This window comes from Lissotriton helveticus, chromosome 8, assembly GCF_964261635.1.
Source record: "Lissotriton helveticus chromosome 8, aLisHel1.1, whole genome shotgun sequence".
NCBI lineage: Eukaryota > Metazoa > Chordata > Amphibia > Caudata > Salamandridae > Lissotriton > Lissotriton helveticus.
Genome location: NC_136069.1, coordinates 1,193,346,871 through 1,193,368,546, shown reverse-complemented (window position 1 = coordinate 1,193,368,546; position 21,676 = coordinate 1,193,346,871). Strand labels below are relative to the sequence as shown.

At 42.8% G+C, this 21,676-nt stretch overlaps 1 protein-coding gene across 1 annotated transcript in view; it reads left to right on the top strand.

The window, feature by feature from the left end:
• SLC5A7 (solute carrier family 5 member 7) overlaps positions 1 to 21,676 on the top strand; it is a 393,122-nt gene that overhangs the window by 313,266 nt on the left and 58,180 nt on the right. Inside the window, exons 5-6 of the mRNA XM_078656154.1 lie at positions 9,119 to 9,262; positions 19,297 to 19,450. Coding sequence (XP_078512280.1) covers positions 9,119 to 9,262; positions 19,297 to 19,450 — 298 coding nt within the window. The remainder of the gene's footprint in view (positions 1 to 9,118; positions 9,263 to 19,296; positions 19,451 to 21,676) is intronic.

Below are 21,676 nucleotides of genomic sequence, written 5' to 3'. Positions count from 1 at the left end.
AGTCCTTGAAAGAAACGATATCACCTCCCAGTCTGAAAGCAATGTTTTCCTTCTATATCACCCACTGTAGTCTGGCTCATCCATGTTACCAGTCAATCGTGCCACTCACATGTCTGTTGGAGTGATGTCAACTGATGACCCAGGCCCACTACCTCTGGCCAATTGCCCCCTATTCCACCCTGAAACATAAACATTGGAGCAGTCCAGGAACCACCAACAAGGCAATCATTTCCCACTGAAAAATGAAGCTGATAAAGAGCTATGGATTTTCTCTCTCATGGCACTGGGAAGAGTGGGATCTCCTGATTGGTGTCTGAGCTCACCACCACATACCCAGTTCAGACCAGGAAAGCTCTAGTGTATATCAAATACCAATGTTTATCCTTTGCTCTAAACATTTTGGATTTGATCTACAAAGAGACAGATCACAAATAGTGCTAGGAAATTTCACACTGACTATTTACAGCATTTCTGCTAATTTGCGATGCAACCGATCTGCTAGTAGACCATGTTGCAAAATCTCCAGCCTCAAGGGTTTACAAAACAAACTATCTAATGAATTTTAATTTGGCATGTTGTTCTTTTTGACTCCCTGTGATTGACTACAAGCATAGGGATGGTGGCGTGCAAGGAACAGGAGGATACAATCCCTGCGTTTACACTCACAAATATTTTTAAAGAAACCACTTCCCTTAAAAAAACTGGTGCTCCTTTTTTAAAAAAAGTTTCCCATTTATAAAAACATGGAGGAGAGCAAGCTGTTGATAAGGAACCATTGCCTGGTCACCAAAAGGCTGGCAACACAATTCACATCCTTTCAGCGCCTTCCTTTTGGAAAGGTGGAGGTCACTGGTCAATAGTGACCAACCACAAATGCAGTCAAATCATTGATATATACATTACCAAATCTTAATTAGAAAGCACAGCCCCTCTTACATTTCTTTTTAAATGTGATTCGGTGTGAGTCAGTAAGCCAATTTTGAACAATGAAAATACTTTTCTGACTCGTAACGTGGGTTTCTTATGTACCAAAAAAACATTTCGCATTCGCAAACCCTATGACTTTCTGAATCACTGAGTTTATAACCACACAAAGGCCTTAGAAATCAGGTAAATCGAGTTTCATGACACCAGCAGGCACACACATAATTCTTCCTTCTGCTGACCAGTCAATCAAATTAAAATACAAACTGCAAATGTTGCCTGATGCATCCAACCTGAACTTTGCCTAAAATGTTTACAAGAACTTGCTGCATTACTACTTCACCTAATTTGATCAATTCACCAGTCTCAATAAAATCCTTTTAAAGCTTACATTGGGTCAAAATGCATAGAGCTTAAGACCCAAAAAAGAAATCACACAAACCGAATAGGAAAAACAAAACATGTTTTGTAGTTTTGTATAGTAAAACATTTGATGGCTGTATTTTAATACTTTAAAACCTTATATAAAAAAGGTGGGAGCTAGGCTAAAAAAAACAAATTGATATATCATCAATATACATATTTTTTCAAGAGCTTCTCTATGTGCAAACGAATACAGTACCCAAATAAGATGGGGAAAGTTTGTTTTCTGTATAATGTGCTTTATGTAAACACAATCCCTTGAATATCAGCAGTAACAAAATATTCACAACATATATACACACAACTTTCTTATGGATATTATGACGTCAGAAAATATCATAAAAAATGAATAGTACATCATATTATTGGTTGCAATGTTTCATGCTTTATATACTGAATCATTCCTCTCAAGGAAAACATACATTAATAGCTGGAATAGGGCAGATCAGTGTAATTCAGACTATCTGTACCTTGCTAAATGACCTTGCCTACCATTTAAGTGAGAGATCTCTAGACAGAGATATTGTTTTGAGCATCTTCCTCTGATATATTTAGATGTCTACCTCATATAAGACATTGCTTAGCTGATGGCTCACTCCAAGAGTTGCAAGAGTAGCATACGCCATTGATGTTACAATGCCTGAATAGAAATAGTATAGTCTTATAAGGCCTGTACCTGCACATTTCTTCATCCTGGTGGCTCTTCGTACCACGTGTCAAATTGCCAGGTATCTGATGGGTATCTCAAAACCCTGACCCTGCCTAATACTGTAACATCACACACAACCCCTAAAGATTGTTGGATGTCATTTTGTTTAGTGGGGAAAGATATTTTGCAACTGCATTCCCTGTTTCCAGCAAATTAACCCACTCTTTAAAAAAAACTATTTACAGGGTCTTTCCTGTGCCTGTAGCAAATTGCCTTTTCCGCATAGTCAAAGCAGATTTTTCACCCTTTTCAGGATCCTATTTGCGTTAGTATTCTCTGTGAACTGTACTCCTGCTAAACAGGAGTAACATGCCTGTGCTCCCCCTTTAAACATTGTTAAATTGGCTTATGCCTGATTAGCATAATTAATTTGCCTACAGTTCCCTGATACATTGATATATGGTGTAGAAAACCCACGCGGGCCTAAAAGTTAATGCCACTTGTGGACTTTGGCACCTATGGTGCCATTCATAAGGACAAGCTGTAAAACATGGCTACAGGCCTACCATGTGTAGCCTGACTGCAGCAGCCTAAAAGCCGTCTGTCAAACCTGTCAAAAGAACCCATTTTTAATAGGTGGAAATCAATACTTTTAAATATCAATAAGTCACTCCTAACTTCACCTTGTCACCTGCTAGGTAGACTGCCTTATTTAAAAGAGAAACATGTGTGAAATTAAAGTTGGCATGTTCCTCCACTGACTAGACTCCAACTATTTTCACAGGCAGGGTGGTAGCTAGCGCCTAGAATATGACAAATTACAGATTATAAACTTTAATATGTATCTTTTGAAAGGAAACAGCGAGACCATTTTTCAAATTCATTAAGTCCAATTTATTTGTGACTTTAGATTTGTAATATATCTGTAGCAAAAGTAGCTTTGAGAAAGTTATCTTTTCCCTTTTTGTAGCTCCTATAGCCTAAATTGCATTAGCTCGGTAGCAGCTGCCCAGCCAGGGCTTGGCCTCAATGAGGTGTGGCATCTGCTCTCTAAGCATAACAATGGCTTAGATCTGGAGACTGGATGGACTGGGTATGGACATTTTATCCCTGTCAGTCCAGGAAGGACAGTTAGGGTAGAACTAAGGACTTCAGTAACATGATAAGGACTGAGGTGTGACCTGCCCATTCCTAATTCAGTTTAAGGATAGACCTGATGGAGGGAAATCCTTGACCCTGTTGGAAAGGACCATCTTTTGTGTGGTGTGCCTCCCGATTTATGCTCTACAGTTTTTGCTTCCTGTAGAGCTCTATCCACTTTACCCCTACCAGTCAGTGGTAAAGCTACTGTGTTCCCCTTTTAACATAGGGACAATTGGCATACCCCTGATTGGTATATTTAATTTGCCATAAGTCATTAATATATGTTGCCAAGGTACCCAGGGCCCATATGTTAAATTTTGCGAGCGGGTTGCAATACCCATTGTGCCACCCACTGCAGAACCAGTGCAAATATGACTGTAGGCCTACCAGTTGATGCCTGGCTGTGCACACCGTTTTAAAATACAAATTCAACCCATCAAAATAGCACCTTTGACAGGTCACAACCTTCTTTTAAATATCAGTATGTCACCACAAAGTAGGCCTTATTACCCATATGGGAGTGTGCATGGAATGTAAAAGTAGGACTTGTAAAAGCTTAATGTTACACATGTCCTTACAGTGAAAAAGCCCCAAAAGATATTTTCAATGGAGCAAGGCTGGCTGTTTTAGTGAAAACCGATACAATATTAAGGGTGATAAAGTTATCTCTGGCTAGGAAATAGCTAGAAATTTCAGTCTTGGGCTATTGGAACTATATATTAAAACCCCAATTTAATGGATAATTTGAATTTAAATACATATTTTGAAAAAGGGACTTTTCAGAAGTCTCCCTTCCTAAAGCTTCTGTCATCTGGCAATTTGATAACCCTACATGATGAGATGTGAAAACTGCTCCCATAGCAGGACAAACTCCTTGGGTGTGAGGAGGTGTAGCTGTTCTTCTGGCAGGCTAACCACATAGACTTTACCCAGGAAGTCGATTCACTTCAAAGCGGTCCACCCTGTCACAGGCTAATGCTAGCTGACACCTTGGCAGGATTCTCCTTTGTTCCCCCAGTCATGCAGATACTAATCTGAGTAGGAGAGCAGCAGCTCCAGAACTGATTTAAAGTGACCACAGAGGAGGGGTTCCTCATTTCCCTGGTCACACCTCTGGGGTGGGCATCCAAGCTCTGCGCATGGGAGCAACGGTACTGCACCATAGGGTGTAGAGACGGCACTGTGTGATTTTTTGCACTAGGCACACAGGAAATGCAGCAAAAGTGGGTAGGGCTACCCCGGGAACCTTTACCCTATTGGTTAGGGAGGAGCCAAGAGTCACCCACACCCACGAGTTGGTGCCAGGCATACATGTGGTACCCACATTACCCTCCTCAGAACACTTTCTGTGGAAGAACAGAAGAGGACTAGACTTGCTATCTGTAACATGAGAAGAGCCTGGAAGATTGGACCTGCTTTACCTCTTGTACCCAGGACAAAGAATTGCAGTCCATAGGTCATATGTCTGACCTCCTCTTCAAGCTACAGGGACACAAGTTACAAGAGGCCTATTCTGGCAGTTGTCCATTTCCAGCCAGACCTGCCCTCGACCCGGAGTGAGTATTGACCCCCAAGTGTTGTCCCAAAGGTCTTGGACCCTTGGCTGGTGAGAAAGTGTACTCCTCCAAACATTTTCTGAAACCTGGGACTTAGATCCAACAAGATTCATTGCCACTAAGCCAAAGATTAAGGTTGCTCCTGGTCAGTGCTTTTCCACAACAGAAAATGTAATTCAACTGGACTTTGCAGAGAAATTTTTCAGCCTGGTGTGCCCTGTTCAGTTACAGAGTTTAGCCTTGTCCCACTGGAAGATTCCAAGTTCTCAACAGCGAGAAAGTCTGAAGGCAAATATCTTCACAGGCCGAAGGCCCCAAAAGTGTCTGGCAGGCTAGGGCCCTTCTCTGGGAGTGAAATTAAAATTTCTCCCACTCAGAGATTTCCCACCAAAAGACAGCAGCTTTTGCCTTGACCCACTGAAGATTGTTTACTTTTGATTCAGAGACTAAATTCAATAGGACATTGTTCAGCCGGGTTGTATCTGGTTCCATGAGCCGACCTGCACTCCATCATGGCCAGCCTTAACTTACGCCTAGTATCCTGTCAAGTGCAACCCGATGATCTTGGCTATTGCTTTTTGGTGCTATTTTGAAGCTTAACATTTAAAAATTCATATCTCAGGTTGTAACTATAGAATTTTTGTCATTTTGGTGTCATTTTATTTATTGTAAGTTTTTCTAAATTGATTTGTGAGTTTCCATATGTAATGTTTTGACTTAGCTACTGTTTTGCCACTGCATAAATACTTTATACATTGCCTGTAAATTAAGCATGTCTGCTCTGTGCCATAGCTACCACAGATGTATGTAGTGACTCTAGTGGTTCACCCTGACATGGGTTGTGGTTTTTACTTGAGGTGGGTACTCACTGCCACCTCAACTAATAGCGCAAATTCTTATAGTTCGTTTTCATTGGCAGAGCAGTAGCTGCCTCCTAAAATATTTCAATTTACAGATTATAAACTTTAATCTGTAACTTTTGACAGCAAAAGGATAGTAAAATAGTTATTTAATTTTTCGTGTTTATTAAAAGTCCAATGCATTAGTGAAGTTACACTTGTAATAAATATTAAGGAGTAGTAGACTTTAGAAAGTTACTTTTTTCCCTGCTTGAAGCTCCTAGAGGCTAAGTTTTTGTTAGCCTGGTAGCTGCTGCCCAACCAGTGCTTGCCTTCTGTGAGGTGTGGAAACTGCTCCCTGAGTCAGAACAATGGCTTAGTCCTGGGACAGGATGGACTGGGTGTGCGGCATCGATCCATATCATCCAAGGAACGACATTTGGGGTGAACCCAAGAACTTAATTAACTTCAAAGGGACAGAGGTGGGGCCTGTCGATTCCTAATATATTGTAAAGGGAGACTTGGAGAATGGAAAGCCTTTGTCCCCAGGGCTCACACTAGCCAGGGTGGCTTTAAACCTAGTGGTAAGGCAGCTGTCCAAGAACTGGTTTGGAGTTGACCCTGAAAAGAGAGAACTAAGAAGGCTTTTGTACTTCCAAGACCCCTGGAGCAGTCAAGTGACATCGAAGCAAAAGTGTCAGATTTTGATGCACCTTCCTTGAATACGCTTCAGACATACCCCACTGGAGGTTTTGGTGTTCCATTCAAAGGTCTGCTTGAGGTATGGACATGGTGCTGAACATGGAAAAAATATTGTAACCTCATAAATTGGGAAGGAGAAAGCAATGGCAAAGTCAGTAGGTGCAGAATCAAGGACAGTCAGACTGGCCTGCCAGTACATTAGCAACATTCTTAAACGTTGTGCCCAATAAAATTGAAAACAAAGAGAATTGCTTCAGTAAATATGTTTTGCATTACTTTATGGGTCAAAAACAGACCACAAGGGGCTCATTATGATGTTGGTGGGTCTTACACCGACGGGTCGTCAGTGTCGGATCCACAGACATCTGCCCCTGTGGTGCGCCCATCACATTACGGTGTGGCGGGCGGAGGGACTGTCCGCTGTGCTTCCTACGGCCTCAAGGAGCCCGTCGGTTTGTCGGAGGGTCAGTAATCCCTGCAATAAGGGCGGTGCCTGCTCTGGCATCGCTGTAAGAATTACAATGTCCCTTTCCCCCGCCTTTCCATGGCGGTTCACCCGCCATGAAAAGGTAGGCAGATGTGACTTTAGGGGGCCCTTTTCTCCCCTGGCCCTCTGCTATGGAGCCTGGGGGGGCACCTCAGATGCCCCCCTAACCATCATTGCACCATGTTTTAGGCACCGCATGGTGCCTGCCACATGGTGCAGGGATGTTTTTAGAGTGTTTATTTTCTTTTGGGGCGTGAGCTGCAGCCCTCAACACACGCCTCAATAGAAAATATACGGGAAACATCACTTACAACGCAACTTTTACCACGCAGTGCCTTTACATCTCAACTGTTACAACGCATACCATTACAACGCATTGCGCTGGGGGGCGCTCTAGGATAGGGAATAGGTTAATTTACTATCCAATAACCTTCCCTACTATCCACGGGGACTTGGAGTTGGAATAGTAAATTAAACTATTCACTATCCAACACCCAAAAGCACTATGCGTTGTAATGGTATGCAATGTAAAAACTGCGTTGTAAAAGCATGCGATGTAAAAGCATGCGTTGTAATGTCGTACATCCAAATATACACATTGCAACTCCCTTTGCATTGTAATCAGGGCAGCAGGACCACCGACTTCTAATCAGGCCCTAAATGTCTTACTTTGTGGAAAGCTAGCATATTCCTGTTAATAGAATAGCAGTATAAAATATGATACAGATTACTTAGTAGCTGATTACGAGTTTGGCGGTCTTGAATCAGGCCTCCATGCCAGCTCCCTGCTCCAAGATCTCCAAACCCATAGGCTGGCCGCCTGCCGTATTCCAACTGGAATACAGATCATGTGGTGCTGCGACGGCTGGCCTACGGCTGTGCCTTTCAAAGGCTCATATGTGAGCCTTAGAAAGGCAGCAACGTGGGACCGTCACCGCAAGTACCAGCATAGCATGGACTGTGAAGTCCATGCCCCTTTAGTTTCCTCACCATCACAGTTTTCATGGCGGGCTCACCTCCATGCAAACTCTAGTGGTGAGGAAACTCATAATATGCTTGGTGGTGCTGCGGAGGCACCACCAGCATATTGTGTGCCTCCATCTCATGAATCCCCGGCAGAAGTGGCCGTCCTACCTCCAAACTCATAATACGGCAGTCGGACTGCCAGTGCAGCACAAGCCACACTGCCACCATTCGGACCGCCAAACCCGTAATGACCCCCTTAGCCCAAGGCATTAGGGGACATTGTTTGAAGGCCCAGGTCCACGGCTGAAGCCTCTCACTTTATCCAGCTGCAAAGCGTGCAACAGGCATGGAGGATCTTCAGGTGAGAGAGAGAACAGAGATGGACCATAGAATGAGAGGGAGAGAAAGAGAGAGAGAGAGACAGAGAGAGAGAGAGAGAGACTGTGGGTGGATGGAAAGTGAGAGATATAAAGAGGGGAGGAAGGAAGTAGGGCTGGTTAAACATTTTTTGCCAGGTCTGGATACAGTTCAAAGCATTGCTCTGGCCCAAATATGCCTTTTCTGATCAACCTTACATTTATATTGTCAATACATGCTTTATCTTTGCATGCTGAAGATTATTTCGAGCCCAGTTCTCTGTGTTCTAAGGTCAAAATAAGTGCTCTTGAATATGGTAATAAAGACTGTTAATACAATTGAGAAGTAGATGCCTGCTACCTTTCTGCGAACTCCACTCTCCAACCTCAAAATAAGCTCCCTTCCGGTATCGGTCAGAATGGAATATGAAGATCACTGCTTGTGCACAGAGCATGCGCCCCAGTGTTGGCATACCACACTGGCACACAGTGAGGTTCGTTAGAACCCGGCTCTAGGCTAAGAATACTGCTAGAACCAAGTGGGATCCGAAACAATGTCAGCACTAGTCAGGCCTCATAAATAATTATGATGACAATGATGTGGGATGAGGGGGAAATTAATGTCTAGGCCCTGAAAGAAGATTGTGAAATGTGACCCCTGGAAAGAGCAGGGGGGGTTGCGCTTTCAAGTCACTCATGATCCTGAAGTTTAAGAAGCAACATGTGGGTTAACCCATTCTGGAGGTTTAGAGCCCCCATCGAGTTATTAACGCCCTAATTAGAGAGAGCAATTGACATGTTTGAAATTGCACATAACGCACTATTCTCAAACAAGGCCTACTGTTTAGAAGTTACTTTCGTCAGACAACTTCTTCTACATCTTTTATTGCCCACATACTCCATGCAGCAGGCAGGAGTACGTACAAAACGCAACAAGTAATTCATTAATCACACTGTAGTTGAAACACACAAACTGCAAAAATGAACCCTTAATCTACTGTTTCAGTAGCTGGTAAGCACACGCCTTTAAAAGTTTAATAAAGCATTTGTTCTGTGTATTTTTTTGCGTGCAGTGGATTAGCGTGCCTTTCGCCATGTCGAATAAGGCTGTCAGCGACATTGGGACCACGGCTGTACGTGAAGTCTACCAGGCACCCTGGCTCGGGAATATTAACAACGCTGACATCTGGTCTTGGATTGACAGCTTTCTTCTGCTGGTGAGTTCAGGTTGTTTTTTTAATTGAGTTCTGTTTGAGTTATTTGGTGCAGTCACTGGAAGAGGTATAAATAATAAATGTGAAATTACTTTTGAGAAGAGGCTCATTAACAGCGTGCTGTGCAGTGCAGAATTTAAAAGGATTTGCCTGTCAGTGACAAACAAGTGCACCGTGCCAGCCGGCCAATAATAAAAAATGATGTTATTGTAGATATGTGCGTGAATGTGTTTCTTTAGGAATATTGCAAACTCTTTAATACATGTAAGTTGTACGGAAACAGACCAGGTTGTATTACTCTAGAGGCAGAACGTTTTATCCGTTCATGGTAAGCTTTTAACACTCTTATTGCTTGGTCTGTCTTTGAAAATAGTGTATCTCACAATTGTACTTACTAATTCGTCAAAATGTGCTATTATTTTAATACCAGCTGGTACCATCTTGGTGGGTCATTGTGTGAAATGTCAAGGCTAAAGCAGGGTTCTGCTGGCTAAGCAAATTCTTCAGTTGAGCTGTGTGTGGTAAACTATAATGGTGCTGATATGGTCCATTACTATTTGTCAAGAAGGCTACATTTGCAAATCTACTGAAAACATGATGGGGCATATCCACAAACTGGATTTCATAGTACACTTGGTAGCACTACCGTAGAAGCACTAAAGTATTACAAAAAGTTATTCACTAAGCGACAAGCCTACAACTCCACTTAAAGCTCTCCTATCTGTGAGATCCTCACACATGTGCGTTTACTACTTAGGGTCCCATTACGATGCCGTCCGGAGAGGCTCTGAACGCAGTCCGATATGGTCAAAACCGATTCGGAAGCCTTGTTTCAGACAGAGTAGGACACATTTTTGGATGATGGTGCATGATGTCCTGAAAGCGTCCGAACAGTCCAACTTGGTTCTGAACGGCATTTAGAATAAGGGTGTAGTTTGGAACCAACTCGCACGAATTGACTAGCCGATCCAACATGGATCGGCTGACGGAATCTTTGGGGGCCCGTAGCATGCCCCCTTTAACCCGGGGCCCTCTGAATCAGGCCTGTGGGGGTACCCATGGGTCCCCCCTTTCCCTGCATGCACAGTGTGTGCCTGCCACAGGGTGCATGCTTTTCCCCAACCACTCCTGTTCTCAGTGAGAGCCTGTGTTCTCGATCGGAACACAGGCTTCCATTGAAGTCAATGGGAGTCCAACCGAACAGTGTTCGGATACACCGTAATCAGTTGGTTGGACTCCCCAAACCCGAGTCGTTCAGAAAGCATTCTCAAATCGATTCGGTGGGACTGATTTCCGGACAACATCGTAATGGGGCCCTTAGTAGTAAATGAGGGAGAGACCTGGGGAGTGACTGGAAAAAGGGGTACACTTCCAACTAAATGGGAAGGCTTTAGGGAGGAGTGCAGAGAGGTTTGGAGGGGTTAGAGAGGGGTTAAGCGAGGGGCATCTACCCACTCATAGATGAGTAAGCCAACTGCTATTCAAAAACTGCACCTCTAAAGTTACTACATCCGAATAAAGAAAGAAAAGAGTAGTAAATTACTCCCCCCTCAGAGCTGGAGTAAGTCCAGAATCACATATGGCCAACTAATGGTACTGAAATACCTTCCCATAAAAAATAATGGAGCTAGGAACTTAATATAAAAACCCATAGGAAATCATGTTAAATTAAATTATTTTAAATATTTACACTCATAGATACATATAATTTAATGTTAGAAGACTATAAAAAATGGATCGTTTAATATTTAATTATAAAATATTTTGCCAAACTTTCTTTGAATTTATAAATGAATATAGCATTTGTTTCCATTAACATATAATTAAACTACTTTAACTAATTCTATACATCACGTTTAGTCATTTTTAATGCATAAGGAAACGTACTTTTTTCTCTGGATGGGAGTTTATTTCTCAATTTAAATTTCAGAACATTATTTTAAAATTAATTTAAATTAATTAAAGATTTAATTCAAAATGAAGTTAATGCTTGTGTAGCATTATTTTATTTAGTTCTAAATCTACATTTAAAATAGATATATAGGCTTAATTTCCAGTACTGTTTAATATAAACATATTGTCTATTTTGTGTTGTTTTGTTTAATTAAATAAACGTTTTTCACAATTCCCTATACTTTACCGTAGGGACACTACACATTGGAGTGGAGATCTCCCTATGGTAAAGTTTAAAAGTTCATCAAACTTTAGGATAATTTAGTAAAAATATTTGTATGCTAAATAATATTGTAAATTCACTTTAAATATGTATTTTAAATGTACAACAAAAGAAAGAAAATGGTACAGAACTATTAACCTAGTTTTGGATCAATCTTTAATACATTTAAATAAATCAAAGTAAATTTAAATATTGTCTACCCATACAGCAGACAGGGGCGATGGAGGTGGAGATTTACACTTGTAGGTTTGTGAATAGCATTTTGTAGTAGTTTAGTAGTACTATTGTAGAACTCAAAAGTAATTCAAAATGCAGTTTTTCAAAAGGCCCCATTGATTTCTGAGGGCTCTGAAACCATGCCTATTTACCTTAGAACTAATTCAGTGAAAAAACGAGGAAGTCATTTATCTACGGTGAGCTACAACAATTTACTCTGATGTTTGACTTTCGTGCATTTATTTGCCTTTTCATCTTTTCTTACTCCTGTGGACAAGCCATGTGAGTAGTCACTTTTTCTTTTGCTTTGTATGCATTTTATCCATTGTAAGTCTGCCTTTTCCTTGGCTTCCATGCAAAGTCATGGGGCCTTATTTATGAAGGCCTTGCGCTGCTGGTGCGTCACTTTTAACATGGGAAAAAGTGACGTACCGGTAGCGCAAGGCTTTCATAAATAAGGCCCATGGTTTGCATGATCATCTCTCCTGTCACACAACCTTTTCTATACCATCATCTTTGAAATGAGTACTGTGACAATCTGCCATGATACCAAATTTCGCACAGAGCCATGGGCTTGATGTACATAATGAAGGGTTGCTAATTGTGCATTTACTTTTTTGAGCTTTGTGTTGTTTTGAAATGCAATCCATATTCTAATACGTAATGTCACAAAATGTCAATTCATGTGTGAGCGCTCTTGTTAGAAATTTGGTTACTGGTTGACTGGGGTGTGAGCCCTGATCAAGCAGCGGCCACAATTCTGGTCAGGATAAGTCACAAGCAAACCCTAAATTAACCTGTGCTGACCCTCTGGTAGCTTGGTACAGAGCAGTAACGTTTAACTTAGAGGCAATGTGTAAAGTATTTGTTTAACACTTCAAACAGTAAATCAGTGAAAACACCATAAAAACATCTAACACCTGGTTAGAACAATAGATCTGAAAGTTTTAACTAAAACAAGACCAAGATGACAGCGATTAAATTAGTAGAATTGGTTGATACTTGAATTTTAAAGTTTGGAGTGAGAAATAGCGCCAAAACGCACAAAGTACTACCGGGTATAACTGATCGCGCCAGACCAGGACAAAGTCACAAGTTCAGGTTTACTGCGATGGAGCACGGGCCGGCTACAGGGACACAGTTATGCCCACTAAACAGAGATCCTTATATCCTGGTTGCTGAGCGTTGAGTGGATCCAGGTTGAATATGCGTTATGTAGCTGAGGTGTTGCATCAGTTCCAAGAGGCAGCAAGGCTGCGGTGCGAGGTCCTGTTGCATCGACGTTGAGGATCCCATCTAGGCTGCAATACACAGCTGAGGCAATGCATTAATTCCGATTTGTTTCGTCGAGGCTGCCATTGACAGCAGATGCGAGGGCCTGTACCTGGGAAGTCATTGCGCAGTGGCGGTTCCCAAGGTGATGCATTGGTCCCAAGATGCAGGTTGCAGCTGCGATGTGAGTCTTTTGTGAAAGGTCCAATCATTGCAGCAATAGCGATGCATTGATTCTGATCGGGATGCGCCTCTCAGCCAAGGAGATGTGTTGGTTCCGCTCAGGGATGTGTCGCTCAGCAGAGATGATGTGTCGGTTCCACTGGGAAACTCCTTAAGCCCATTTCCAAGGGTCCAGGAGTCCATTGGGTCCACTTGGCTGGGTAGACTGACAAATTGCACAGTCCAGGTGCAGAGGGTGGACGCGGGTGCTGATCATTCTTGCTTGTCCCAAATACTTAGAGTGCCTACATGATAACCAAGGGTGGCTGAAATTTATTTGAAAATATGTCAATGCACTAGGCAAATGTGACCGCCTGTAGGAACAGTTGAAAAATATATGCAAAGTCAATCATACTAGAAAGCAATCGGATGCATAACATGATATTCCACTCTTATCCCTAGCAACCTCATACCATGTTGAGTCTGTGAGACTGGCCTCGCTTAATCAGGTAGGACAATGTGCGCCGGGGCCTAGGTCCTTGCCATAAAGAGCTACATTTACATACACCAGAAGGAGGCTAGGACTGCTTGTGACCCCCCCAGATGGGGGGGGTGTGCGGGTTCTCCAAAACTGATCTGTAGACACCGCCTACGCACTTTGGGATTGGTGCGTGGCCGTCTCTTGTTTGGGCTTCGATAATAGACCGTCTCCCAGTCTGTCTGGTGGCGGCCAGGAGGCAGAAATGAAGCAGCGGGTGACTCTTGCTGGCAAAGGGAAAGGGGAATACCATGGATGCAAAGCAGCTAAACATCCAATTTGAGACAAGGCAAATGGGCAAAAAAGCTGATCTCAAGGCTGCAGAAAATGCACAAGAAACAAACTGGCAGTGTAATGCTGAGGCCAAACTTGACATGAAGATGATCATGCAACGTATGCAGCTTAGCCTCATGCTCATAGATCAAAACATGTATACACTGAACGTACGTATGGACACCATTGCTCAACACCTAAACAAGCATAGAGGTCGCATCACAGAAGCGGGAAAGAGAATCTTCACCATGGAAGTCAAGCAGCACACAGACAATGAAAAACACCTCTATATGGACAAAGTACTGTCCATAATCAAGGCAAAAAATGATGATTTGGAAGCAAAATCACACAGAAATAACCTACGAATAATAGCTGTCACAGAGTTTACAGCAGTTGGGAAGATGGACACCTTTCTCAAGAAAATTCCAGTGGCACTGTTTAGAGCTGATAAATTCTCTAAATAATTAATCGTAGAAAGAGCTCATTGATTACAGATGCCCCAGCCAGGCCAATCATTGCCGGACTGCTGAATTTCAAGAACAAAGACACTGCGCACCTACTTGTAAAAGAAAAACAAGACCAACAATAGTGTGGAAGCTAGCTCTCATAATACCCTGACTTTATGATGGCAGCCCAGGAGCACAGATGTGCATGCCTACTAGTGAAAAATACTTTAGCAACTAGACATCACACACAGCATGCTATTGTAACACGATTAAAAATTACACCCTGAGGAAAGCACACAATATTTACAGAACCAAAATGAGTGAATGCAATCCTTTAATGCCTAAAGAACATACATGCGGAGCCACTGTAAATAAATTATGAACGTTCAAATGTAAACCCTGACGATGATGAGTAAAAGCTGTTGGTACCCGGCTCCCTCACCCTTGGAGAGACCAGTGTGTTCTCGTATTTAGGAAAAGTGGACTGAAAAGAAGGCTGGAGCAGGTTGGCCATGACCTGACAATGGCCATGGAGGTACCTGAACATCAGTAAACTAGTATTTTTCTCTCAGCAGGGGTAGAACCTGCTAATCCCAGCTGGGGGATTCAAATAAATCTTTTTTTCCTTGGCCGGTTATTCATGGCTAGTAAAACTCGTGGTCCAGCTACTTCCTACCTCATATATGGTAAAATCCATGGTGACTTTCATAGTTTTTAACTATATTTTAATTTCATTACAGCTACAATTGAGAGATGGGATGAAAGGGCGAGCTTTTGGGTGGAAGGATCCAATTCAACAGTTGTTGGGGTAGTTGGTGTGGGAAGGGGAGATGCAGGGGGTATTTACTATTGGAAACTTACTTAAATTTCCAGGTCTCGTCAGATTTGCTCATCCTTGTCATCGCATTTGGATGTGCATCTAACCCTGCATTGGATCACAAGCTCTATCCAGCTCTGAGGAGACATAGAAATGGAACCTAACACACTTACAGGCAGGGATTATACATTCCTCACATGGAGCTTGTGGTGTCTAACTAACCCCAGGAAGAAGTGGTAATAACTGCATAATACAGAGACAGAGCTTAGATATAGCCTTTCTACAAGAAATGCACCTTACACCATTTTTTTTAATGGCCCACAATGAGTATTATAGTATCATAATCAACCAATGCCAGGGGTTTCCCCACTCTTTTCAGATGTGTCACTCCACTTCGCTTAATCAGATCAGTAAGTGACACCATGGGCAGATACATCATAGCACTGGGTATACTTGTGACTAAACATATAACCCTAGTAAAGTTTTAGGATCCCCAAGATAGATGATCCTGAATGTGTCTACAACTTAAGGGCACATCTTCAAAAGATTACTCCTAAGGCAGTGTTATGGGGCGAGGTCTTACAAACCATTTTGGATCCACACACCGATAGTTTGCACACATTGATCAGGGAGCTTACACCGTTAAAACATTATAAAAGACAGTGAACTTCTTCAAGTATGGCAAAACAGACACCCCTATTTAAGAGAGGGAACATATTACTGGGCCAAACAGAACCTGTGGTCTAGAAATGACTACTGACTTCCAACAAGTGACTTAAGTATAAAGGTGACAAATACAGAAAACTTAGCTTGACCCTTCCCAGGTGGTTCTTGACCTTATACTGGTTGACATGTCTCCAGAAGAGAGTTTGTTCGGATGTCACCAATAATACTTTCGGACATGGGGTTCTGGGAGGACATGCATGCAGAATATTTAAATAACTTTAAAGAGAACAAAGACTCGATCAAGTAGGGGACCACTCTTTGGGAGGCCTTTAGATGGTATTTAGAGGCTACTGCACAACAAAGCAGCATGGGGTGCTTAGAACACTATTCCATTACATTGCAACATTAGAAAGGGGCATTAAATAAACCTAACTATGAAAAATAGTAGCAAAGAAAAAAAACTCAGAGGCTGAATCGCTGAATATAATGAAATATGGGACCATGAAACTAAGTACCTAGGTAAGGTGAGAGACCTGGGTATACACTAGCCTCCATTAGAATGAATCACTGGGCCACTAAGGATGTGATCCAAATATTGAATGATAATGGACAGTTACACTATGAAGCTACATGGATACACAAGGCATTTAATAAACCCTACACGGATTTCTGTGCTTCTAAACATATGAATGCACCTGAGCGGACTCCTGAATAGCTTGCTGACACAGCAATAATAAGACTGAGTGATGCACGATGTGAATTCTTAGTACACACACTCATGATCGAGAAAATTAAAGATGTTATCCAAAGCCTGCCTAATGGCAAGGGCACTGGATCAGATGGACTCCCAGTTGAAATACATATATCGAGCATACATATCCTGGCACAGCCACTTCTAGAGGTCTTCAGCGAAGCAGTGACAACCAGCAAACTACCACCTTCTGTGCAGGAAGCCATTATTATAACTCTGCTCAAACCCAATAAACTTGCAGAAAGCTGCAAGTGATGTAGACCAATGTCACTAATCAATTGTGAGGAAAACATTATCGCTAAGACCATCAACAATACAATCATTTTGATGATGTTAGTATTGGTCCTACCAGATCAAGAAAGATTTGTCCCGGATACATCAACAATGCATTATCTTTGCACTATATTCCAAATAGTACATACAATTAATCTGGAGGAGCACGCCATTGTGCTTCTTGTAGATGCCATAAAGGCATTTGACTCACTAGAGTGGAGCTATCTTATGGCTGTGCTAAGCGACAAGGAAATACCCCCATTTCTATTCTTGATCAAGCTGCTGTGTACACAACTTGCAGCTAAGCTTTACATGGATGTTGCCTTCTCGGCTTTGTTTGTAGTATTGAATGGCACCAGGTAAGGCTGCCCCCTATCCTCTATGCTGTGGAACCACTGGTGGCGAAACTTAAACACATCATGCCCAGCACACTTTGCTGTTCAGAGACAGCTCCCTACTGATATCACTTTATTCAGACAACATAATCCTCTATAGCAGAAATCCACAGCTTAGCCTTAACCCTACCCTCAGAGAGTACACTAATTTTGGTGGTCTTTCTGCCCTAGTCATTAATTGGAGTAAGTCCGCGCTCTTCCCATTCATGATCAGAATAGCTAGATTTGAATTTCAATCAATCAATAAGGGGACTTGTAAAGCGCAACTACTCACCCGTAAGGGTCTGAAGGCATTGGGGGGGCTGCTGATCCACTGAAGGGCACTGTGGTTCAGTCGAAGAGCCAGGTCTTGAGGTCCTTCCTGAATTGAAGCAATGACGGTGATTGTCTGATTTGGAAAGGCAGGGTGTTCCAGTTCTTTTCTGCGAGATAGGAGAAGGACCTTCCTCCAGCCATGGTCTTGCGAATATGTGGGATGGTGGCCAAGGACAGATGGGCGGAGCGGAGGTCTCTGGTGAGTGCATGGAATGAGAGGCGGTTGTTAAGTTACGCAGGTCCCGCATGGTGTATGTAGGACTTTGTAGGCATGTGTGAGGAGCTTGAAGGTTATTCTTTTGTTGACTGGGAGCCAGTGGAGGTATCTCAGGTGGCTGGTGATGTGGCTGCAGCGGGGGATATTGAGGATGAGTCTGGCTGAGGCATTCTGAATGTTCTGCAGGTTCTTGAGAAGGTTCTGGGTGATGCCTGCGTAGAGTGTGCTGCCAAAGTCGACTCTGCTGCTGATGAGTGTGTGGGTGACTGTCTTTCTGGACTTGGTGGGGATCGGCTTGAAGATCTTTCTGAGCAGGCGCAGCGTGTGGAAGGAGGATGATGAGACAGCATTGATCTGGCAGTTCATGGTGAGTGAGGAGTCCTGGAGGATTCCAAGGTTTCTTGCTTGGTCTATGGGTGTGGGATCCAAGATCTGTGGGCCACCAGAAGTCATCCCAGGCAGAGGGGGTGGAGTCCAGGCTGAGGACTTTGTGGGGATTTGTGCAATCCCCTATTTAAATATTTGTGTATTTGAAGAAGCCTAAATATGGAGAAGATCCTTCCCCACAACTATGGTAAAGTAATCAATGATTTGGAGGACCAAATTGCCAAATACCTAAAACTTCCACTCAAAAGTGCTCACTTTGCCACTGGATTCAAGCTAGCCTGGCTGAGGAGGGGTGTCACTCTGAAACCGGTCCCAGGATGCTTGTTCCCGATCCAGGAATGACCTGGCTTGGCAGTTCAGACTGCACTGTTCCCATGAGGAACAAGATCAAGACTGATTTGCATATAGTTGGGTCTGAACGGGGGTAGCGAAGTGAGTTAAAGAATGATGATGGATTCAATCAGATCTGTGACTGGGGTGAGTGTCTGAAAAGTTTCACCGCTCCGTTCATCATCTCCTTGTCAGTGGCGGCTCCCCCATTGGGCCATGGGGGCATTGCCCCACTGCTTTCTTCCGTATACTGTTGTAAGCATGTACTGATTATGGGAAAAATTGCATTCTTTAAGTGACAATCCTACTTTTTGCGCTGGCTGGAAAATAAAAATATTGGTCATGCTGAAAAAAAAAACAGATTGCAACCTGAATCTGAGCTCATCATTGCAGTCATGTTGTTTGGACACTTCTGCATTCCCAAATGAGTTATCATTCCATTCTGGATTTCAAATGCATCAAAGTTCACAATACAGCTCTTCTTTTGGCATAACAAAAGTTTAAGCCCCCCCCGCAATTTACACGGAGGGGCCCGCTACAGATTTAATCCGGAGCGCTCAGGCCTGAGTACTGTGCTGAAGGGGCCCCTGCAGCTCGGGGGTCCCCCCCCCCGCACCGCAGGGATGCGGGCCTGTGTTACACCCCACATCAATAAGTCTTCATTGCCATGGCATTATTTGCATATCTTGTCCCATTGTATACAAATCAAACCCTAAAACGTGCTGCAAACTGGTGATCTTATGTTAGCGATGTACAACCTTGAATATTCAGAAATGTGAGTGCTCTATATGTTTTATTAACAGGTATTTGGCGGAATCCCTTGGCAAGCTTACTTTCAGCGAGTTCTTTCTGCTTCTTCAGCGACTTACGCTCAAGTGCTTTCCTTCTTAGCGGCATTTGGCTGCCTGGTGATTGCTATTCCATCAGTGCTGATTGGTGCAGTGGGAGCATCAACAGGTAAGCAAAGGTTTCTTTAGAATTAGTGTTGCCAAGGGAAATGCACGCTTCTGACTGCCTTGTTGTATTGATTTGACAGGAAAGGAGCTATCAGCACACCTTTCTATTGTTGTTCCTGTCTTAGTTATTCAAAAAACATTTTCATGATACAGTTTATAATTGAAATACTTGTATTTTGTCTCTCTATGTAACTGTCAGGAGGATAAACCTAGCCTCTACCTCTGCCTCCCTCTCTACTTTGGTAACAGTTTATGATTGTGCCTGCTAAAATCTCCTGTTAAAATGTGAGGAGGGCAACAGAGGGTTGGGGGTAATAACAGATTGAGGGGTGCAAACTTATAAGACATTACAGCAACAAATGAATGAGACCTGGGTGCCAGACTGGATCTTGTATGCATCTCTAATCACTAGTATATGCAGTAGACCTTTGTATTCTCTACCATTCCTATGTGACTCTTAGAGTATATCCATTCATATCCCTTCCCTATGTATATAGAGATAACTCTAATCACTAGTATATGCAGTAGACCATTGCACTCTCTACCATTCCTATGTGACTCTTAGAGTATATCCATTCATATCCCTTCCCTATGTATATAGAGATAATTATAATCACCAGTCTCTTCTTTGTGTGACTTTACATCTTGTACATTTGCAATTTTTTTTCTGTGTGTATCTTTTATGTAATCCTAAATCCTTATGTTTTGCAACTGGTTCTTATGTAAAGCGCTCTGACACCTTCGGGTAAAGTTCGCGCTATATAAAATCGCATTAAATAAATAAATAAATAAAATGTTCCATGTGGACTCTACTGAATCTGAGATTTAGAGTCATTGGTATTTTTAGCTTTGCCGTTTTCTAAAAAAGTTGAAGCATGAAGTTGCTTGTTCTAACAGGTACAAAGCTAAGTTGAATTTAATATAGAACTCTGGCAAGTGCAGAAACGATTTCTGATTTGCTAAAACCTTTATCAATTCATTGCACATCATTAGTCAGTGACAGCCTACCCCACATACAAATGGGTCAGAGCAGTGATGAACACATTTTCAACATCTAATGTACCAACAGACATGTAACGAGTTACCAAATTATTCAGAAAGTCAAAGTAACCTATGAGGGACCACTCCGGGTTGTCAGCTGATGCTGTCTGCACTGGTCGCATCCTTTGGGGCAGATTTACAAGCCCCTTGCGCCACTAGTACATCACTTTTCCAATGTTAAAAATGACGCAAAAGTGGCGTATGAGGCTTGTAAATAAGCCCCTTTGTTTGTGGTGTTGTGACTGGGTTCATTCTGAGTATAAAAGCAATGATTGTATTCGGATGTGCAATGTAGCCCTCCAAGCATCGCATAATTTGGAGAAACAGTACTGGGCAGTGGTTAATTTGAAAAAATATAAGCGCCAAGCCCTACGGCAGCTTGCACCACCCATTGCCCGTACCATAGAGTGCAGTGAGGTAGAGTGCAGTGACGCAGAGTCAGAGCCTCCAGAATGTTACGATTTTGTGATTCGCTATAAAATTGGAAAAACAAGAAAGGGTTGCGATGTCTGTGATATGTACCATTGACGCAGCAAAAAAGTAAGAGGTTCACAGGCTCACAATTTATTTACGGCATTTGCTTCCTTGTTTAAAACGTTTTGACTGAATATTGGCTGATTATTGTCTCTATGCGCCGCCGTAACAGCTGTGATCAGGGCACAAGTCCTACAATAAGAAGTAGGGGGACTCTCCAAGTTAGGTGGTGTCAGAGGAAGTGACGTCACAACAGGAAGTGACATCATGAAAGGTAGTCCCCTCTTATTACAGGGAGACCCGCTTCAATTGGGGGGCCACGTTAATGCACTGTGGCATGTAGACGCATTCTCTAACAGTCTCGATGCGCAGACCAGCAGTTTACAGAACATCCTTCCCTTTCGATACAATGCCATCCAGTTTTGGATTTCTCACAGGCTACCAGGGGACTGACATCACTTACTAAATGCGCGTTGCCAACTAGCTACGTACGCACCACGCATCCTAGTACACGGAAGCACTGGGAAACAATTCCACTGAATCACACGCCAACGAGCTCCAATATAAACAGAACCGTTCTCCAACCGCCAGGCACCACCACCACAACAGCACACAAGATTGGCAGCCAGCCCTGTACTTGGGAGATCGACGGGGCGGCCGTGCAGGCAAGTTATGCCATCATTGATCCAGCTTTTGGGCAGGGGGAACGGCG